This window comes from Artemia sp. Qi Xiang Cuo, chromosome 19 (assembly GCF_049724085.1).
Source record: "Artemia sp. Qi Xiang Cuo chromosome 19, ASM4972408v1, whole genome shotgun sequence".
NCBI lineage: Eukaryota > Metazoa > Arthropoda > Branchiopoda > Anostraca > Artemiidae > Artemia > Artemia sp. Qi Xiang Cuo.
Genome location: NC_142812.1, coordinates 49,778,988 through 49,798,698, shown reverse-complemented (window position 1 = coordinate 49,798,698; position 19,711 = coordinate 49,778,988). Strand labels below are relative to the sequence as shown.

General features: G+C 35.2%; 1 protein-coding gene across 1 annotated transcript in view; it reads left to right on the top strand.

The window, feature by feature from the left end:
• Window positions 1-19,711, top strand: part of LOC148940954 (GPI mannosyltransferase 3-like) — a 95,896-nt gene that overhangs the window by 23,376 nt on the left and 52,809 nt on the right. The window contains exons 2-3 of the mRNA XM_089104827.1: window positions 1,442-1,559; window positions 17,993-18,218. Coding sequence (XP_088960953.1) covers window positions 1,442-1,559; window positions 17,993-18,218 — 344 coding nt within the window. The remainder of the gene's footprint in view (window positions 1-1,441; window positions 1,560-17,992; window positions 18,219-19,711) is intronic.

Genomic DNA, 19,711 nt, shown 5'->3' with positions numbered 1-19,711 from the left:
ATGAATCCCCATATGCTTTCACCAAATAGAATATATCTCCTCTAATTTGGCCGATAAACAATCTATTTGTGAATGTGTGTTGAATCACAAAAATATGTTGCATTAATCTATGCGATAAGCCGTGTTAAGTTCCATTCCAAAAAGACCCGTTTATTTAATTATAAACAATTCCGGTTTTTAGAGCGGAAAAGGTTAAAACATCTTAAGGGAAATGGAAGATTTTGAATGAGATAAGTAAAACTACAGAATTATGCTCGTAAACAGAGCAGTGGGGGATGGGTTTTTGGTTACATAATAGAAAAAAGAGCGTACTTTGCGTTTTCTAACGAGTATACTTATACTGTTGTAAGGGTTTGTATTGTTGGAGGGGACGGGGGCCTATGACCCTGAAATTTGAATTTACTGGTAAAATGATTTTTATTTGGAAGTAAATTAAGAAATTCAGTAAACTGTATTCACGTTGAAAATTGAAGTATCCATTGTTTCAAAGTTAATAATATTCAGTGGACTATCTATGATATGTTAAAACATAGTTGAAATTAAATCTTAAGGCATGAACATTTTATACAAAATCTCAAGGACGAATAAAAAACGGATGTTGGCTCAAAAAACAGTGCTTGAGATATATAATTTTGTGCATACTTCCAAAACCTGTTGGACTACTTTATACCATGCCCGCTTTAAAAAAAAAATGTCCACGTGAAGTTACGACGCACATTCCTTGTGCAATAGAACCTTGACTATTGTTTTATAACATGCATTATAGCGTGCCAGCTTTTTAAAATGTGCATGTCTAAATATAGTGTCAAAGGCGTGGGTTTTCTTGTCCCGTTTCATGTACCGTTCATATTGCATACACTATTATCTTGTCCCATTTCTTGTCCCGGTTGTGGTCCCTATTGCCTTACTACTCATGAGATAAGGGCTAGCTGCCCTCCAAACTTTTTGGTCACTTAAAAGGGTACAAGAACTCTTAATTTCCGTTTCAATGAGCCCTCTCCCAATCTTCTAGGACCGTACGTTCGATATGCTCACCCCCGGGAAAATAAAACAACAAACAAATAAACACGCATGAGTGATCTTTCTTATAGTAAAAAAACAGAATATTCCTCATTTTTGTAGATATGAACTTGAAACTTCTACACCAGGGTTCTCTGATATGCTGAATTTGATAGTATGATTTTTAGTAAAATCGCATGAGGGGGTGTTTTGCCTTTTTCGAAAATCAACAAATTTTCAGGCTCGTAGTCTCTGTTGGGTAACATGAAGCTTATGAACCTTATATAATTGAAATCAGCATAACGAGTCATTTCTTTTAATGTATTAATTTTTTTACTAAATTTTTTTTTTACAGTTTCAATTACTATTTGGTTGACTCGCTCCTTACTTGAGCTTCAGTTCGTTATTAAGAACCGTTTGACATTTATATCCTTATTTCTAGGTATGGTGTTATAACATGGGATTGGAATTTCGGAGTTCGAACATATTTCTATCCTCTTATCATTAGCATAGCATATCGGATTCTTGGATATTTTAGAGTTGACTATCCTTATTTATTGGTATGTTTTTAAACTGTTTCATCTTATATTATTGATCTTTCTGACAAGAGACATTAGACAAATAGTAGCATGATTTTCAAAACAGCGCAATAAATAGCCTACTGAATAGATACATTAACAGTACCACTACTAAAAACTCACTGCAGCAACATGCCACCTGGGGCCACCACAGCTGTACCAGCTCCTTCACCCCAAACTATCCAAATGTTCTAAATTCAGCTACCCGAACGACACAGCATTGCGTGGGATATTTTTTTTATTAATGGAATACCTTGATGCTACTCAAAAAGTATATTCTAAGCTTCAGATTCCAAAATTGACTATATTTTATCAGATTAGATGAACAATGGTGGTTTTTCATCAGAATTCGGCACAATCCCAGGGATTGGCGTGGCACCTGCCTGCTATACACTTCTGGAAAGCTGTTCTTCCATGTTACACTCCAAAGGATCACTTTGCAATTAGACAATCGTCTACGCGAAGAGTAGCATAGCAACCAACTAATCCGCTCCTGCACAAATCTGATATTCCTACATCGCATCGTCAGAAAGTCGAGAATAGCGGGCAAAGATCTGTAAGATCTTTGTCAATATCCAAAGGGCCTTCTACTGTGTAGACCTTCTTAGTTCATGGAAGCACTACGGTGTCCTAGAGAAACTAGTTGGTCTCAGGATGGCTGTAAATGAAAACAGCGAATGATTTGTCATGAACCCCTGATGGCAGAACTAGATGTCACCACATCCTATCAGGAGTGAAGTAAGGTTGCCTTCTTTCAACACTTCTCTTGGTAATAGTGATAGACTACGTTCTCAGATGCAGCGAACCAGATGACATCGAGCTAAAAGCACAAATCCGTCTAAATGATTTAGACTTCACTCATGACATTGCAATGTCAGAGCCATCTAAGAACCGATTCAAAGAAACACTGACGAGAACTCAGAGAAAGAACTGGTCAAGTCGGTCTAAAAATAAACGCTAATCGACAAAATATATGGCAACCACTTACCTCCTTTAAATATCAAGTGCGGGGACTATGACATAAAACAACTAATTAAGTTCAAACAACTAGGGAATGTTGTCGAGAGCCCCGGTCAAACAGCACAAAAAGTATCAACAAAATAGGACAGGCAAATGGGAACTTCAATAGACTTCGCAAAATCTGGCGCAAAATCTCTTCGCAAAATCCCAGAACTTCTTCCTCCATTTGAAGCTGCGGCTTTTAATAATAATATCTTACCTGTGTTGTTATACGCTTTAGAGAATACACTTAAACAGCAGCAAGAAAAATTAACCAAGCGTTCGAAAAACATCTGCTTTAAGAGAATATTAAACGTTCTTTGGACTCAAAAAATGACTTATCAGTCAATGCAAGATCCAACGAGGCAACAGCTTGTGACAATGTCATTTCGACTCCGAAGATGGAGATATTTAGCACATGTCCTATGAAATAAGTGACCAAAGGCTTCTGGATGTTGCCCTTCAGTGATAATATTTAATATAATACAATAGGCGATGGCGTTATTTAACAAAATTTTCAAAAATATTGACTTATACTCCGTTCCCTCAAACATAGGAAGCTCTACTGATTTCTCCGATCCATTTTCTCTATCTTTATCTGGTCGTTAAAGTATACAAGTTATTCTTTTATGCCCAAAAGGGTTATATCTTCTATTCTCACTCACAAAAATGGTTGGAAATAATAAGTTATTATATAAAATCCTAGATGCCATATATTGAATGCCTAAACAAACCTTTCAATTGCAAAAAGAAGAGCTTCCTGAAAACCATAAAAAATCCCGAAGCTGGTTTTTAAGCAATTCCAGTTTCCTGGAAATTGACGTCTTGTAACATACCACCTCTTGTACTATCTCAGCTGAAGCGTTTCCCGCTCATAATTAATATATGAATACAACTGCCAGCTTGTAGTTTTCGATACTAATGTATCAAATGAGCTGCAAGAGGCGTTATGGTTGGCTATTTTTATTTCATCACTATAAAGTAAAAAAAACGTGACGATTGACGTTACAAAAATGCAACCAAACACAATTTTTTAGACATAACGATAAAAGTGCGATATCTCTTTTTTCTTTTCCTTGAGGCACAGTGTTTTAATTTTACCAGTTATTATATAGTAAAGTATTAAGTCAAGGACTGATAACTTTGTATTCATAACCTCCTTATCCCTTTTTGCAGCCCTGTTCTAACTAAGCTGGAGGTTGCAACGTTTCAATGGTATTGTAGTTTGCCCTTTAGAAATCGTGGGCAAAATATTGTAAACTTTCTGTGTTCACCTCTCTGTGAATTATCTACTTCTCTTTAAAGTGAGACTTCTTCTCTTTGGGGCCTTATGGTAGCGTTGGCCTATTATCTGGGTTCAACCGGTGGAGGATGTCTAGAGTCTCTAACCATCACATAGTTTGTGTTTAGAGTACATAATGTTTATTTATACATATAATACAGTGGATGTACATAAGGCGAGGACAGATACAGAATTCGAACTGACTCAAATAATCTAAATTGGTAACATATATTCATCGCAATATGCAGATACAAATCGGGGCATTTGACAGAACTGCTCTATTTTAATCTGTCACGTTCCAGAAATTATAGAAAATATTCAGAATTAATATACTTATCAAGGAAATGGGATTTTAACTAAGAAATGAACCTTTCGACATATACTTAGAATTTCAATGATTGGTTTTAACCCAGAAAAACCTACTTCCAAAGTTTACAATATCATCAATTACTTTTTTATCAATTACTTTTATAAAGAAAGTAGTATGAAGCCAAACATAAGACAAGATTATGCTACGCGCCGTGTATTTACGAAATATAGTTATAATGCTACAGAATATAGAAAAAATTCTTATGGTTGCAGCAGCTGCAGCTGTTATCATAGGCAATGCAATAGCGCTGCCTAAGTAAAGAGCGATGTGGGTACGATGTATTATTTATTTATTTTATTTTTTATAGACCAGGGCACTTCATATCGAAGGAGTTGTCGTAGAAACTTCAAAAAGGGCTCATTCTATTGGAAATTGAAAGGGCTTGCGCCCTTTTTAATAGTCGAAAGGGGTTGGAGGGCAACCAACCCTTTTTTACGCCCAATAACCCAAATCACATCCAATCAAAATTTTGAGATAACCATTTTGTTCAGCTTAGCGAAAAGGAAATTATGTCTATGAGTATCCCAACCCCCACAGCCCTCAGGGCAAGGGCTGTAAGTTATGCCCTGGGCATATAAGGTTTTTTACAGAAAGGGTGGTCGTATAAATTTCAGAGGGAAAAGATAAATATCAAATATTAGTCATATGCTTTAGAATAATTTTTTTTCAATTACTTTATAGCTTACTTACGTGAAACTGAAGTTTTTTTCTTCCTTGTTGACTAAATAGGGAACCCGAAGAAGACGAATATCAAATATGAATCTTATGCTAAGGAAGAACTTTTTTTCAGGTGATTTATAATTTGCTTGAAGCTGATTTTCCTTTTTTCTTCATTTTGGCTCAAAGGGGAACCTGAAAAAGATAAATATCAAATATTATTCATATGTTAAAGAAAAACTTTTTTCTCAAATAATCTATAACTTAATTACGTGAAACTGAAGTTTTTATGTTCATGTCTACTCAAAAGCGAACCTGAAAAAGATAAATATTAGATATTAATCAAATGCCAAGGAATAAATTTTTTCAAATCATTTATAACTTACTTACGTGAAACTGAAGTTATTTCTTCCATATTGCCTCAAAAGGGAACCTGAAAAAGGCAAATATCAAATATTAGTCTTATGCTGAAGAAGAACTTTTTTTTAAATAATTTATAATTTACGTGAAATTGATTTTTTTTCTTCCAGTTCTAAGCGAAGTTTTTTTTTCAAATAAATTATAACTTACTTATGCGAAGCTGAAGTTTTTGTCTTCCATGTTGACTCAAAAGAGAACATGAAAAAGACAAATAACAAATATTTTTCATATGCTAAAGAAAAGTTTTTTTTTCGGGTGATTTATAACTTACTTACGTGAAACTGAAGTTCATCATTCCTTGTTGACTCAAAAGGGAACCTGAAAAAGACATTATCAAATATTAGTGATATGCTTAAGCACATTTTTTTTGAATAATTTATAACTTACTTACGCGAAACTGGAGTTTTCATCCATGTTGACTAAACAAAATGCTAAACAATAAGTCATATGCTCACGTAAGTCATATGCTAAAAGAAAAATTTTTTCAAATAATTTAAAACGTACTTGCGTGAAACTTAAACTTTTTTTATACGTTTTCTTGGATGTGACGTCATCCATCGTTGTTTTTTAATTATTTATAAAATTGTATTTCTCCCTCCATGTTGACTCAACTGACAACCTGAAAAAAATAAATATCAAATATTAGTCATGTGTTTAAACACATTTTTTCAGATAACTTATAACTTCCTTGCATTAAACTGAAGTTTTTTCTCCCATGTTGACTCAAAAAAGAACCTGAAATAGAAAAACATAAAATATTAGTCACATGCTAAAGAAAAGCTTTTTCCAGGTGATTTATAAATTACGTGAAATTGAATTTTTTCCTGTCATGTTGACTCAAAAGGGAACCTGGAAAAGGCAATTATTAGATATTTGTCATTATCTTAAGAACAAACTTTTTTCAAATAATTTATAACTTGCTTACGTCAAACTGAAGTCCTTCCTTCATTGGTCCCTCAAAATGAAACCTGAAAAAGACAAATATTAAATATTAGTCATATGGTTAAGCACAATTAATTTCAAATAATTTATAATCTACTTATATGAATCTCAAGTTTTTTCATCCGTGTTGACTCAAAAGGTAACATGAAAAAGACAAAATGATTATTTGTCATATTCTTAAGAACAGTTTTTTTTTCAATTAATGTATAACTTACTACTTACGTGAAATTGAAGTTCTTATATGACTAACATCAAATATTAGTCGTATGCTAAAGTAAAGTTTTTTCAAATAATTTATAACTTATTTACGTAAAACCGAAGTTTTTTCTTCCTTGTTGACTCAAAAGGAAACCTGAAAAAGACCAATATCATATAATAGTCAAATGCTTAAGTACAATTATTTTCAAATAATTTATAGCCCACTTACGTAAGACTAAGTATTTTTTTCTTCAATGAAGAGCTCTTTTCACTGGATTCGTTCTTCCATGTTGACTTAAAAGGGAACCTGAAAAAAGACAAATATTAAAAATTAGTCGTATGCTACAGCAAATTTTTTTTCTAATAATTTGTAACTTATTAACGTCAAATGCTTAAGCTCAATTAGTTTCAAAAAATTTGTAGCTTACGTACGTGAAACTAAAATTTTTTTCTTCAATTTTACTGAAGGTTTTTTTCCATGTTGAATCAAAAGGGAACTTGAAAAAGACAAATAAAACTATTGGTCATATGCTTTAGAACATTTTTTCGAAATCCTTTATAAATTACTAACTTGGAACTGAATTTTTTCCTTCCATTTTGACTCAAAAGGGAACCCAAAAAAGACTAATATTAAATATTAGTCGTATGCTAAAGCAATTTTTTTTCAAATAATTTGAAACTTACTAACGTGAAACTGAAGTGTTATAACGGAACCTGAAAAAGATCGATATAAAGTATTGGTTATATGCTACAGAAGATTTTTTTTAAATAATTTATAGCTTACTCCCGTGAAACTGAAGTTTTTTCCTTCCATGTGGACTCAAAAGGGAACCTGAAAAAGATAAATATCAAATATTAGTCATATGTTACAGAAGAACGTTTTTCAAATAATTTATAACGTACTTACGTGAAACTGAAGTTTTTATCTTTCATGTTGACTCAAAAGGGAACTTGAAAAAGATAAATATCAAATATTTGTCAAATTCTTAAGAAAAATATTTTTTCAAATAATTTATAACTTGATTACGTCAGACTGAAGTTCTTCTTTCCTTGTTGACTCAAAATGGAAACTGAAAAAGACAAATATTAAATATTAGTCATGTGTTTAAGCAAAATTAATTTCAAATAATTTATAATCTACTTATATGAAACTTTAGTTTGTTTTTCCATTTTGACTCAAAAGGGAACCCAAAAAAGACTAATATTAAATATTAGTCGTATGCTAAAGCAATTTTTTTTCAAATAATTTGAAACTTAGTAACGTAAAACTGAAGTGTTTTCTCTTCCATGTTGACTCATAACGAAACCTGAAAAAGATCGATATAAAGTATTGATTATGTGCTACAGAAGATTCTTTTTTAAATAATTTATAACTTACTTCCGTGAAACTGAAGTTTTTTCCTTCCATGTTAACTCAAAAGGGAACCTGAAAAATATAAATATCAAGTATTAGTCATATGCTACAAGAGAACTTTTTTTTTCAAATAATTTATAACTTACTTACGTGAAATTGAAGTTTTTTCCTTCCATGTTGACTCAAAAGGGAACCTGAAAAGATAAATATCAAATATTAGTCATATGTTACAGAAGAACTTTTTTCAAATAATTTATAACGTACTTACTTGAAACTAAAGTTTTTATCTTTCATGTTGACTCAAAAGGGAACCTGAAAAAAATAAATATCAAAAATTAGTCATATGTTACAGAAAATCTTTTTTCAAATAATTTATAATGTACTTACGTGAAACTAAAGTTTTTATCTTTCATGTTGACTCAAAAGGGAACCTGAAAAAGATAAATATCAAATATTAGTCATATGCTAAAGTAGGTTTTTTCAAATAATTTATAACTTACTTACGTGAAACTGAAGTTTTTTTCATCTATGCTGACTCAAAAGGGAACCTAAAAAAAGAAAAATATCAAATATTAGTCATATGCTTAAGCTTAATTTTTTTTTCAAATAATTTATAACTTACTTACGTCAAATTTAAGGTTTTTTCGTTCGTGCTGAATCAAAAGGGAGCCTGAATTGTCAGTTACTAATCAAACTTTTTTTTTTGTCCTGTTGAGAGTCATAACATTTGACCAGCACCAATCTTTTCTTTATCAAGAAGACCTTGAGCTAGGGAAGTGGAAACACAATATTTTTCATTAACTTCATTCTTGTGTTCCTGGCCGCCCCCAGGCCATTCAGCATGTTCCCAGTCGGCGATGGGGGAATGCCCTACAGATATGTAGGGTACCTCCATAGGAGGCATGGAACAAGGGGGACCTTGTCCCTGGGGGTCCATAATAGAAACTGGGGCACCCTCGCCCGGGGTCATAAATACAGGCAGAGGAGGAAGAAGGCCCCTCAAATTTACACTCAAAAAAGCCTACTGGTTTATCCACAAGTCCCATGAGTTACAAACCTTCTCCCAGTAATGGATTAAATTGCATGGTGATGCAGAACACCATCGCGGGAGGATCCTCTATAGGAGGACAACTGCGGCAGGGCGTAAGATCCAGATCTATGGACAACGGCCTCTGCCGTTGTTCTAGCTAATTTAAAACCTCTTCCTATCTAATTTATCTATTATGGGCTGCCTCCCCGTAGTAGCATAATATTTGTAGGCATGGATATATAATGAGTCGGAGGTAATAGGCTTGAGATTGCCTGTGCAGGATTTCGACTCTTGTTGATAGAAGAGCATCGCCAATTGCTGAAAACCATGTTGTGACCAAGATAGGCCCAGGATTGCACAAAGCCTCCATTCATGGAGGTCCCAGGGACTTCTTGCTGGACTTGCAGGGACTTCGTGCTGAATCAAAAGGGAGCCTGAATTGTCAGTTACTAATCAAACTTTTTTTTGTCCTGTTGAGAGTCATAACATTTGACCAGCAACAATCTTTTCTTTATCAAGAAGACCTTGAGCTAGGGAAGTGGAAACACAATATTTTTCATTAACTTCATTCTTGTGTTCCTGGCCGCCCCCAGGCCATTCAGCATGTTCCCAGTCGGCGATGGGGGAACGCCCTACAGATATGTAGGGTACCTCCACAGGAGGCATGGAACAAGGGGGACCTTGTCCCTGGGGGTCCATAATAGAAACTGGGGCACCCTCGCCCGGGGTCATAAATACAGGCAGAGGAGGAAGAAGGCCCCTCAAATTAACACTCAAAAAAGCCTACTGGTTTATCCACAAGTCCCATGAGTTACAAACCTTCTCCCAGTAATGGATTAAATTGCATGGAGATGCAGAACACCATCGCGGGAGGATCCTCTGTAGGAGGACAACTGCGGCAGGGCGTAAGATCCAGATCTATGGACAACAGCATCTGCCGTTGTTCTAGCTAATTTAAAACCTCTTCCTATCTAATTTATCTATTATGGGCTGCCTCCCCGTAGTAGCATAATATTTGTAGGCATGGATATATAATGAGTCAGAGGTAATAGGCTTGAGATTGTCTTTGCAGAATTTCAACTCTTGTTGATAGAAGAGCATTGCCAAATGCTGAAAACCATGTTTTGACCAGGATGGGACCATGATTGAACAAAGCCTCCATTCATGCAGGTCCCAGGGAATTCTTGCTGACCAGTTATAAGCCGGCTTAAGCACTTTGGTGTAGACTTGAGAAGATATGTGATCTCCGTCCCGCACTGGTATCCGGGATCATTGCTTTTCCTAAGGTGAAAATAATTTTAATCATTTAAAGAACATGAAAATTGGAACTTGAAATGTTACGACGTTAAAAAATGACTATCGTATCGACATTTTGACTGACGAATTCAGACGATTCGAACTGGATTTATTAGGAGTTTAAGAAACTCATATCCCAGGAGTAGCAAGCATGAAATTAGGTGATATAGAATTTGTTCACTCAGGAAGGATGGGGTACATAGACAGGGAGTAGGGCTCATGATGAACAAAGAAGCTGCTAAGTTTTGTTTAGGCTGGGAAGGTATTAATAATGGAATACTAATTGCTCATTTTATGACTAAAAAGTACAGGGTTTCGGTTATAGTAGTATATGCCCCTGTAGAACTGACTGACGGAGATACCAGTGACTCAGATGAATTTTACTTACAGTTACAGGAGCAAATAGACAGGGTCCCGGGTAGAAATATGGTGTTTTTTATTGGGAGATTTTAACCCCCAGGTCGGTAGAAATAGGGATAGATGGTATCCTAGCCTAGGTAAATTTGGTATACGAAAAGAAGACAGTAATGGATACAGACTTTTGCAATTTTGTAGGTATAACAATCTAGTTATAACCAATACGCTGTTTGGTCATAAAATGGCTCATAAGGTAGCATGGTATTCGCGTGATGGTAAGACAGCAAATCTTATTGATTATGTTATAGTAAACTGAAGACTGGCAGGATCAATACAAGATACTAGGGTATATAGGAGTGCCGTTATTGATGTTAAAGGTAGAGATCACCATCTAGTAATGTCAAGGGTTAATTTAAAGCTGAAATATAGGAAAGATAACTACCTCCCGGGAGGTTATGATGTTGGTAGACTCTAGGATGAGAATTTGAGAGAATATTTCCAGGAACAGTTGAATACTAAACTTGAGAGTTTAAAATTCGTAATGTGGAAGATGATTGGAATAATTGTAGAAAAATAATTTGCGAAGTTGCTGAAGGTGTCTTAGGGGAGAAAGATAGAACTGCACCTAAGAATATTAGTTAAAAAGCTTTATGTTTAATAGAAAGGAGAAAGGACTTGTACAGGAATTATCCGAGTGATGGATCATATGAAAACAAAAGGAATGTAAAGAAAGTGGAGAAAGCATTAAAATATGAACTAAGAAGGTGTGAAGTGGAGGCCATGGATAAAATTGCCGAGGATCTGGAAGATGCAGGTAGACGGCATAATAGTAAAATATTGTACTGGCATGTTAACAAATTGAGAGGGAATAGTCAATCCGGACTTGGCCCAGTTAAAGATAGGAATGAGGCCGCAATTAACGATAAGGAAAAAACTTAAGAGAGATGGGCCGAACATTTGAGAATTTGCTTAACCGAGATAGAGTTGCAGGAAAAGATATAGAGGAAAATGAAAAAGTTTGTGATACTTTGGATGTGAAGAAAGATTTGTTTTGTAAGGAATGATTAGCAACAATACCTAAAGGATTAAAAAGTAGTAAGGTTCCAGGTGCTGATAGTGTGGTAAATGAGTTTCTTAAATATGGTGGCTCTGAGGTTAGAAATAAGTTACTGAAGACTGTGAAAACGATTTTTGAAAAAGGGGAAGTACCTAGCGATTTTAAGAAAACCTTAATTAAACCTCTGTATAAGAAAAATGATAAGAGTGAGTGTGGTAATTATCGAGGCATTAGTCTGGTCTCTGTAGGTAGTAAATTACTTAGTAACATGATACTTTTTAGACTGAGAGATACTTTAGATAAAGTTTTAAGAGACGAACGGTGCGGTTTTAGAAAAGATTGAGGATGCGTCGATCAAGTTTTCACTCTGGGGCTAATAATTGAGAAGTGCCTGAGTTGTCGAACACATTTGGTCCTCAGTTTCATAGATAATGAGCAAACATTCAATTCTCCTAATAGAAAAGCTTCCTTGTATGGTATACCTGACATATAAATTGAAATTATTAGTGCTATATACGAGAATAACACTGCTGTGGTTAAGGTAGGAAATGAGGTTAGCAGCTGTTTTTTTTTTTTTATTAAATCAGGAGTTAAGCAGGGTTATGTTCTATCCCCCTTTATATGGATTATTTTGATGGACTTTGTCTTAAGGAACACAAGAAAGTGTTAACCCCCTAATGCAATTGGTCCATTATGCTTTGAAACTAAATGTTAATTTAAATTAAATCAAAAGGTACTGTGTTTATGGTTGGCAATAAGACACCTCAGCAATATATTGAGAACGACTGGGGGTATTAAGTTGAGACTTTTGGGGGCTACTACTATTACTACTTCTGTTCTTACAATTTAAATAAATATAAAGAATGTACGCGTATCCAGGTTGTCAAAGAGCATAGATAGAATCTTTCGGGAATTATTTTTACTTTTATTTTTTAGGTCAACTTCAGGCGGTTCCTAATCAAATTAATTGTTTTTTTTCAAATTACTAAATTTGAAAAAAGTATTTCTGACATACAAATAGCAACCTAATCTATGGATTCTGATAGAAAAAACAAAAAAAAGATATAAAATATTATTTTTTCCATAAAAAAGACAATGTCCATAAAAAAAATCAAAAGAAATTAACTTAAAATTATTTTCCCACAAAGCAAGTTTTTAAAAGAAAGGTAAAAAGCTCCATTGAGCCAACATTGAGCAAAAATAAAGTCAAATAATATTCCAAGCGCAAAACTACCACAAATCACTATCAATCAATAAATAAAAATCAAAACGAACAGAAATTACAATAAATAGCCGAGTCAAACCCAAAAACGAGCAAAAATCAACATGAATAGGGCTGATAACCCCCACGCTTTTTCAAGACCAGAAAATAATTTGCGCTTTACTGAAAACAAAATACGTCTTAAATGTTTTCGTTTTTTTACTTTAATAAATAAATAGTTATCAAAACTTCAAGGAATAATTACCAGTATATTTAAATTAAACTGACAATCCATGGTCATTTTTTTCAATAATACTTATCACGTACAATGCATACGTTCGAATGTCCCTATCTAAGGGTTAAACATACAAATATATACTTGTCTTTCTACAGGTTTATCAATATTTTCTAGGAATCCTTTCACCCTTCACAACACTCGTTAAACCTATATTCAAAGAAATCCCTTAGGTTCCGTGAAAAACAAAGCTGTGTTGCAACAAAAATATTGGCAGCTAGACTAATCTATTAACTCAATTTAAATCAGGAAGATACTTTACAATCCACCCCCCTCTTAAAGAGAACCAAAGTTCTTGCTATTTCCCTTTAGATTTTTGAGTTATTTAAAAAAAGGTTTTTAGAGTATCTTTTACATCACTTAAATCCCGACTCTAGCAAAAAAAATTAAGATTTTTAAACTATGCTTAAAAGTTCTGGTATTACGGCGCAGAATATCCATGAAACAAACATAAAATTAGGACACAAAAAAATAAAAGAACAAACAGCAAATACTAAATTAGGGTGTGCACTTAAAAACATTCACTGAAAATAAAAGTGTTCTGTTTTGACGGGGAATCACTTCGGCAGGATAAGTCTTTAAACTGTGCTTCCCTTCTCGGCCACAAAACTGACAATGTTGACACTGTTTATAAGTGAAAGCCTTTTTGTTCACTAGGTGCGCAGTCACCTACAATTGTCCCTACACGTAAACATATACACATATACTTATCAATAAATCTTATCGCGTTTTAATGTAGCGAAAGCCTATCTTTGCGAGAAAAAAAAAGAAAAATTAGAAATGAGGATTGGACATAATTCCAATTTTCTTTATAAAATCTGCTATAAAATTAAACATAATTTTTATTATGATTACTCTCCTTATTGAGAGAAAAATCTTGGTAACAGCAGCAATGTTATCCATATATATATATATATATATAATTTCCATTAACTAAATTAATGCACTATTTTTAGGGGATGTTAAAAAAAAATGACATTGAATATTTAGTAAAATATTTATACACACGGCTTAAACTTAAAATATTTTAAGATCTGAATTTTGGTTACTTCATAAGTATGTATTTATATTAGTCATTTTCAATCCCTGCTGAAAGATTCCAAAATGGAGGGATTGATCCTTTTTTTTGGCACAACCCCGCTCGGCAAAGCCGAACGAACATCATCCATAGACTTGCATATAGGCCCAGGGTTAGACTCTACGTCTCCGTCGTCCACTAGGCATCTCACCCAGCAGCTGTCGGGTAATGCGGATAAGTCCACGTCCGCTATGATATAATGCAATGTTCCCCACAATGCCCGTTTTTTCGATAACCCCACCCTACGACAATACAACAACCAGTCCAACAGACCAGAAGAGTAAGCATCCAAAGCTCGAGCGGACGCAGTACACGTTTTTTCCATCATCTGGTTAACTATCGACGATGAAGGTTGTTGCAGGAAAAAACCCGATGCAGGTAATAACCCATGTGAGTTAGCGGTTTTAGCTAACTTCTCTTTAATCCTGCGTATAGCTGCTTTCCGTTTTGCAACACGCTGCTTCCTCTCCTCTTCAGACATCGGAGAGACTGTCTCTTTAGGTTTCTTTGATGGGGCCTTCCCCTTGGTTGGCGCAAGTCCTGTCGCTCCTATCCGACCCGTCTTAGCCGTTTTACGCCCGCTACTAGGGCGCGTGTTGGTACGAAAGTAATCCTGCAACACAGATATCTCGTGTTCGTCAATCCCCACCAACTCCTCAAACTCGCCTTTGTAAAAAATAGAATATCTATTAAAAACAGGAATGTTGTATTCCAATTTCTCATCATCACACACTTCTTTACGTAATATATATTTACATATACATGCAACTTCCAAGGCCCCGTCTATTGCCCCGTCCCTGTATTCCTTTAACCGTTCCACATAAAACCGAGCTACGTCCCCCGGATTAGCAGATCTCATTGCACTTCGCGGAACGAACTGCTGGGCACCTCTGTACCTGGCCCACTTACCATCACGTGAGGCTAATTCTGTAGATGCCTCTTCAACACAGGTACACTTTGTGTGGTATCTCATAGAAATGTCCAGCACTTTCAAATTTTCACCAGGCATCTCATCCCTGTCTTTTCGTATTAATGATACTCTATCTTCTCCCATGTTGCTGTTAATGCTAATATACTTAGTTTCAGATTGAGGGTTTTCTTTTTCTGTACCAGTCGTAGCCCTCTGTCTAGACTGGCTATTTAGTTTTCCGATACTTGTTCAGAGTCTGGGTCTTTTCTATACCAGCATTCGGAACTATCGTGGTTTCGGTTACCGCAAACGTAGCATGTCTTTCTCTGGGGAGGCGGAACCTATTTTCAATTGACACGGCAGCCGAAAAAAACTCATCCGCCGGTTTTGTCGCAATTTCAATTTTTTCATACTTGGTCGCAATTTTAAAAGCATCTTCTAGGTTAGTTATTTGATCCTCATGTTCCATCAGTACCCTTTTAAAAGTTATGCGTGCACCTTCCCTAAAAGTGTTTAGTGCCAATGGTTGAACTGCCGGGTTTCTTAGCCCATCCCAATAGCCCATTGAATTCGCGTAAGACTTAGCGGCTCTTTCAACTCGTTTTAAGAACTGATATACTGTTTCATCCAGAAATTGTTTACATCCCACAAGATCTTGTAAGATTTGCCCGGGGCTGCGTTGAGGAACAAAAGCCTCCAACAGATTTTTCCGTAATGTATCAAGTGTTAAATTCCCCTTATTTAAATCATCAAAAAAAATAGAAAATTCCCCTTTCATTAGCTTTCCTGCTGTGGCAACCACTTGCTTTTCCGACCACGTTAAGGTATCTTGAATTCTTTTCAGTTGGCTAATAAATTCATTTATCTTTGAGACCTCTGTTAATGGTGTTATTAATGAAGCTAAATCTGTTGTTGCTCTGATTGAAAGGTTATCACTTGACGGTGGATTATTTGTTGGATGCGGTTGCTGTGAATTTTTACTTTGGGGATTAGATGAAATTTGTAGATAATGGGCCATTGCCGCTGTTTCCCAGAGACTTATGTCAGAATAAAACTTAGTGACTATTTCTACGTCATAATAATCGCTACTTGGATCAAAGGTAGGGGGTATTTCTATGTTTCGTAATTCTTGCTGTGCAAGGAAGGCTTTCGCTTTTACTTCATCAAAATTATCATTTTCAGGATTTAATTCTGGGATATTCATGGTTAAAAAAGAAAAAATTGATACAAGAAAATAGCTAGCCTATGCACTCCTAACTTTTTCCTATGCGCACAAAACTTTAGGGCTCACACTTACTCTTATGTTTTTCACTGGATGCAGATCCCTCCAAGGTTTCTTCTTTGACGGCTGGAGATTTCACGACAGGAGATGTGCGTAGATTGGTAGGCTTCGGTCACCTTCGGTTTGATAAAACTGCGGCGGTTGAGAAACATTTAGAAGTTGAGACGACCCTGTGTAACAATATGTCTGGCCAGTATCTTGTTTATTTCTGGCGTCTGTTTGGAAGAAATGGCATCGGACTGGCTCTGCTTTGGATGGACTGGGCTCGAAAAATCACAGCACTTCTGACACCATGTTGTAAGCTTTCTTTTTAATTTTCAAGAGTTGGGCGAGTCCATTCAATGGTGCTTACAAACCAATATACCATTTTGCAGAGCTAGATATTCAAGTCCATAGATGTTTCAAATAAACAGTCTTTATTTATATCAAAGCCATAGATACTTATCACGTACAATGCACACGCTCGACTGACCCTATCTAAGGGTTAAACACACAAATATAAACTTGTCTTTCTACAGGTTTATCAATATGTTCTAGGAATCCTTTCACCCTTCACAACACTGGTTAAACCTACATTCAAAGAAATCCCTTGGGTTCCGTGAAAAACGAAGCTGTATTGCAACAAAAATATTGGCAGCTAGACTAATCTATTGACTCAATTTAAATCAGGAAGATACTTTACAGCGAGACACGTTGAAACATTTAAGCGCATTCGACGAACTATTACATGAAAAAAAAATACAAACCGTGCAATTGTGCGTTGCATCTATGTGAACGAAGATCTATGTTATCAAAAAGCCGTACTTGTGAGCGACGCGAAGCGTCGCGAGCGGCAAATTTTTTCACCATGAAATATGGAATTTTTCTTGAGCTGGTGGCAACCCTGAGTAGCATTACAGTAGCGTTGACTTAGTATCGAGTGATGCATATCCCGTGCATTGTTTTATACCTAGCCTCTTCGTATAGAAGGGATGGTCATATAAACTGAAATTTGAACTTTCCGGTGCTAATTTTCTAGGCAAAAAAATAGTCGGAGGGCCCGTGTGCTTTTATGCTTGCATATATCCCCGTATCCCTCCCGGTCGTGTTGGATCGAAATTTTGAGGCAGTCTTTAGGCTCAAAATGGCCGGTCAGTCCAAGTAATGTGCCTGCAAGGGTACAAGACCCACAAAAACCCAGGAGCAAGGGTTCCAAATTATGTAATTATTATAAAAATTATCCAAACCCCTCAACCACCAATATTTTTTAGTTGCACCTAGTTTAAAGTAGAATGATCCAAGAATTTTCAGTATCGGCGCAAACACGAGCTAAGTCTAAGCCATAGGCCGAATTAATGCAAAAACGAGTTAAGTCCTGACTTGGTAAAAAAAAATAGCTAAATTCTGATTCAGTTCAAAGAACGAGTCAAGTCTGGTTTTGCTGCAAAAACAAGCAAAGTCCATTCTATTTAACCTTTTAGTTATAAATCATTATAAAAATTAAAAGTAAATGTTTTATTATGCACAGATGCCCTAACTTAAGTTAGAAAAAGGAAATGGACTTTGTCAGATTGTCTCCTGAAAGGCTTAAATATATTTCTTGTAACCCATTTTATTTCAAAAATTTGTAATTGCGCTTTGATGATTTATCTTTAATTTTTACCATTTATTTATTTTCATTAATTTGTAGTTATTTTCCATTTTTCAGACATTAGTTCCTCGTTTAATGCACGCAATATTTGTTGCAATCGCAGAGACTATGTTCTACAAGAGAGCAGCACAAATATTTGGAGAAAGAATGGCCAACTGGATGACATTTTTCATGTTTTCAAATTGGTTCGTTTTTAATTTAAGTCCACGAACCCTGACTAACACCGTTGAAATGGCTTTTCTGCTCATAGTGTTATCGCTGTATCCCTACAAAATAGACAAAGGTAACTTTTCAGGACTCTGATTCTTAAATCTGTTTAGATATCTCGGTACTGGTGCATTATACGGACACTTCTATATACTGCTAAAGAAGTCAAGTTTGGTTAATGATAATGATATAAAATAGGATGAATATATAATAGTTTATAAAAAAATTTGGGCTATATATTTGCACCCTAGGGGGGGGGGGTAAAGCATACCATATATTAAATACGTTACCTAGCCTATCCTAACCAGAGATATATACCCGGTTATAATGGTTCATGAGCAAAATTATAAGAATTACATAAATGGCAAATCCCAAATTGTAATTTTAACATTCATATTAGATCCCCCGTTTCACTCAATTCCACAATTCCGATATCTCTGATGCTTTAAACGTATTTTGACCAAAGTATTTGGATTCCTAAATAGTGATACTGTCTATATCCTGAAGGAGGGGGAGATGGTAAATTAACCTAGCTAAGGCATTATTTAACGTCGTTTCTTAAATTTCAGGATCAGTACACGGGATTATTTACAGTTTGACATTATTGCAACACGTTCTAAATTATTACTGCTTAAATTATGGATTTGGTAGGGCACTTTTGTCGGTGTTGTCGACAAAATGGACGGTGTTGCCCTGGCAACGCTTTTTATCTGTAAAAATGAGACCAGTGCCATTTTATGGGGTCCCAGACAGCTACACATTCCAAGAACGGATTATTTTGTAGGTTTCAACAGAAATCTCATTACTAGCAAAATACATGGGCCGACGTGTTCCTCAATTACATTGGCTATCTAATAAAACTAGCCCGCCCGCGCAATGTCATTGGATTGGAGAACGGTACGCCCGCACTTTAATTGGATAACGCTCCTCCCGAGCGTCAAATCTTCTCATTGGATTCCTTTTTAGGTTTGCAAATATATTGGAATGAGAAGTCTGTGTAAGTATCAATAATCTGTGTTCAAAGCAAAGCCACACCTTCTGATGGTGTTTTATGTCACATTATTTAGCTTATTTGCTCATTTTTTCATCCCCTTATTTCAATTTGGCTCCCATTACTACCAATAACTTCATAAGGGTATATGACAAGGGCGCCGGCAGATAATTTTCAAGGGGGGGGGAACTCAAAATATCAATGGCGGTTGGGTGACAGGGAATATATTTCAGGAATTTATTTTCGTAGGAATAAGTTTATTTTTCAGTACTTTTAGGAAAAAAACCCCAAATAAAAAGAGCAATTAAGTTGTATGCAAAATGTAACAAAATACAGTAAATTTTAAACAACAAGGATTCCTGGCAAAAGGATCAATTTAGTTAATCAATAATATATTTAATTATTATGTATTTAATTTTAAAAGAAAATTAAACTCCAACCAAAATTACAGAAGGATTTATTGCTTCCGTAGATTATAACAGATGCAGACTTGTCTTTTTGCAATTTCCTAAGCCTTATAATATTTTAAAGAAGGAGTAGAGATACTCAAAAATCATCCTGCCTGCATAGATACCACG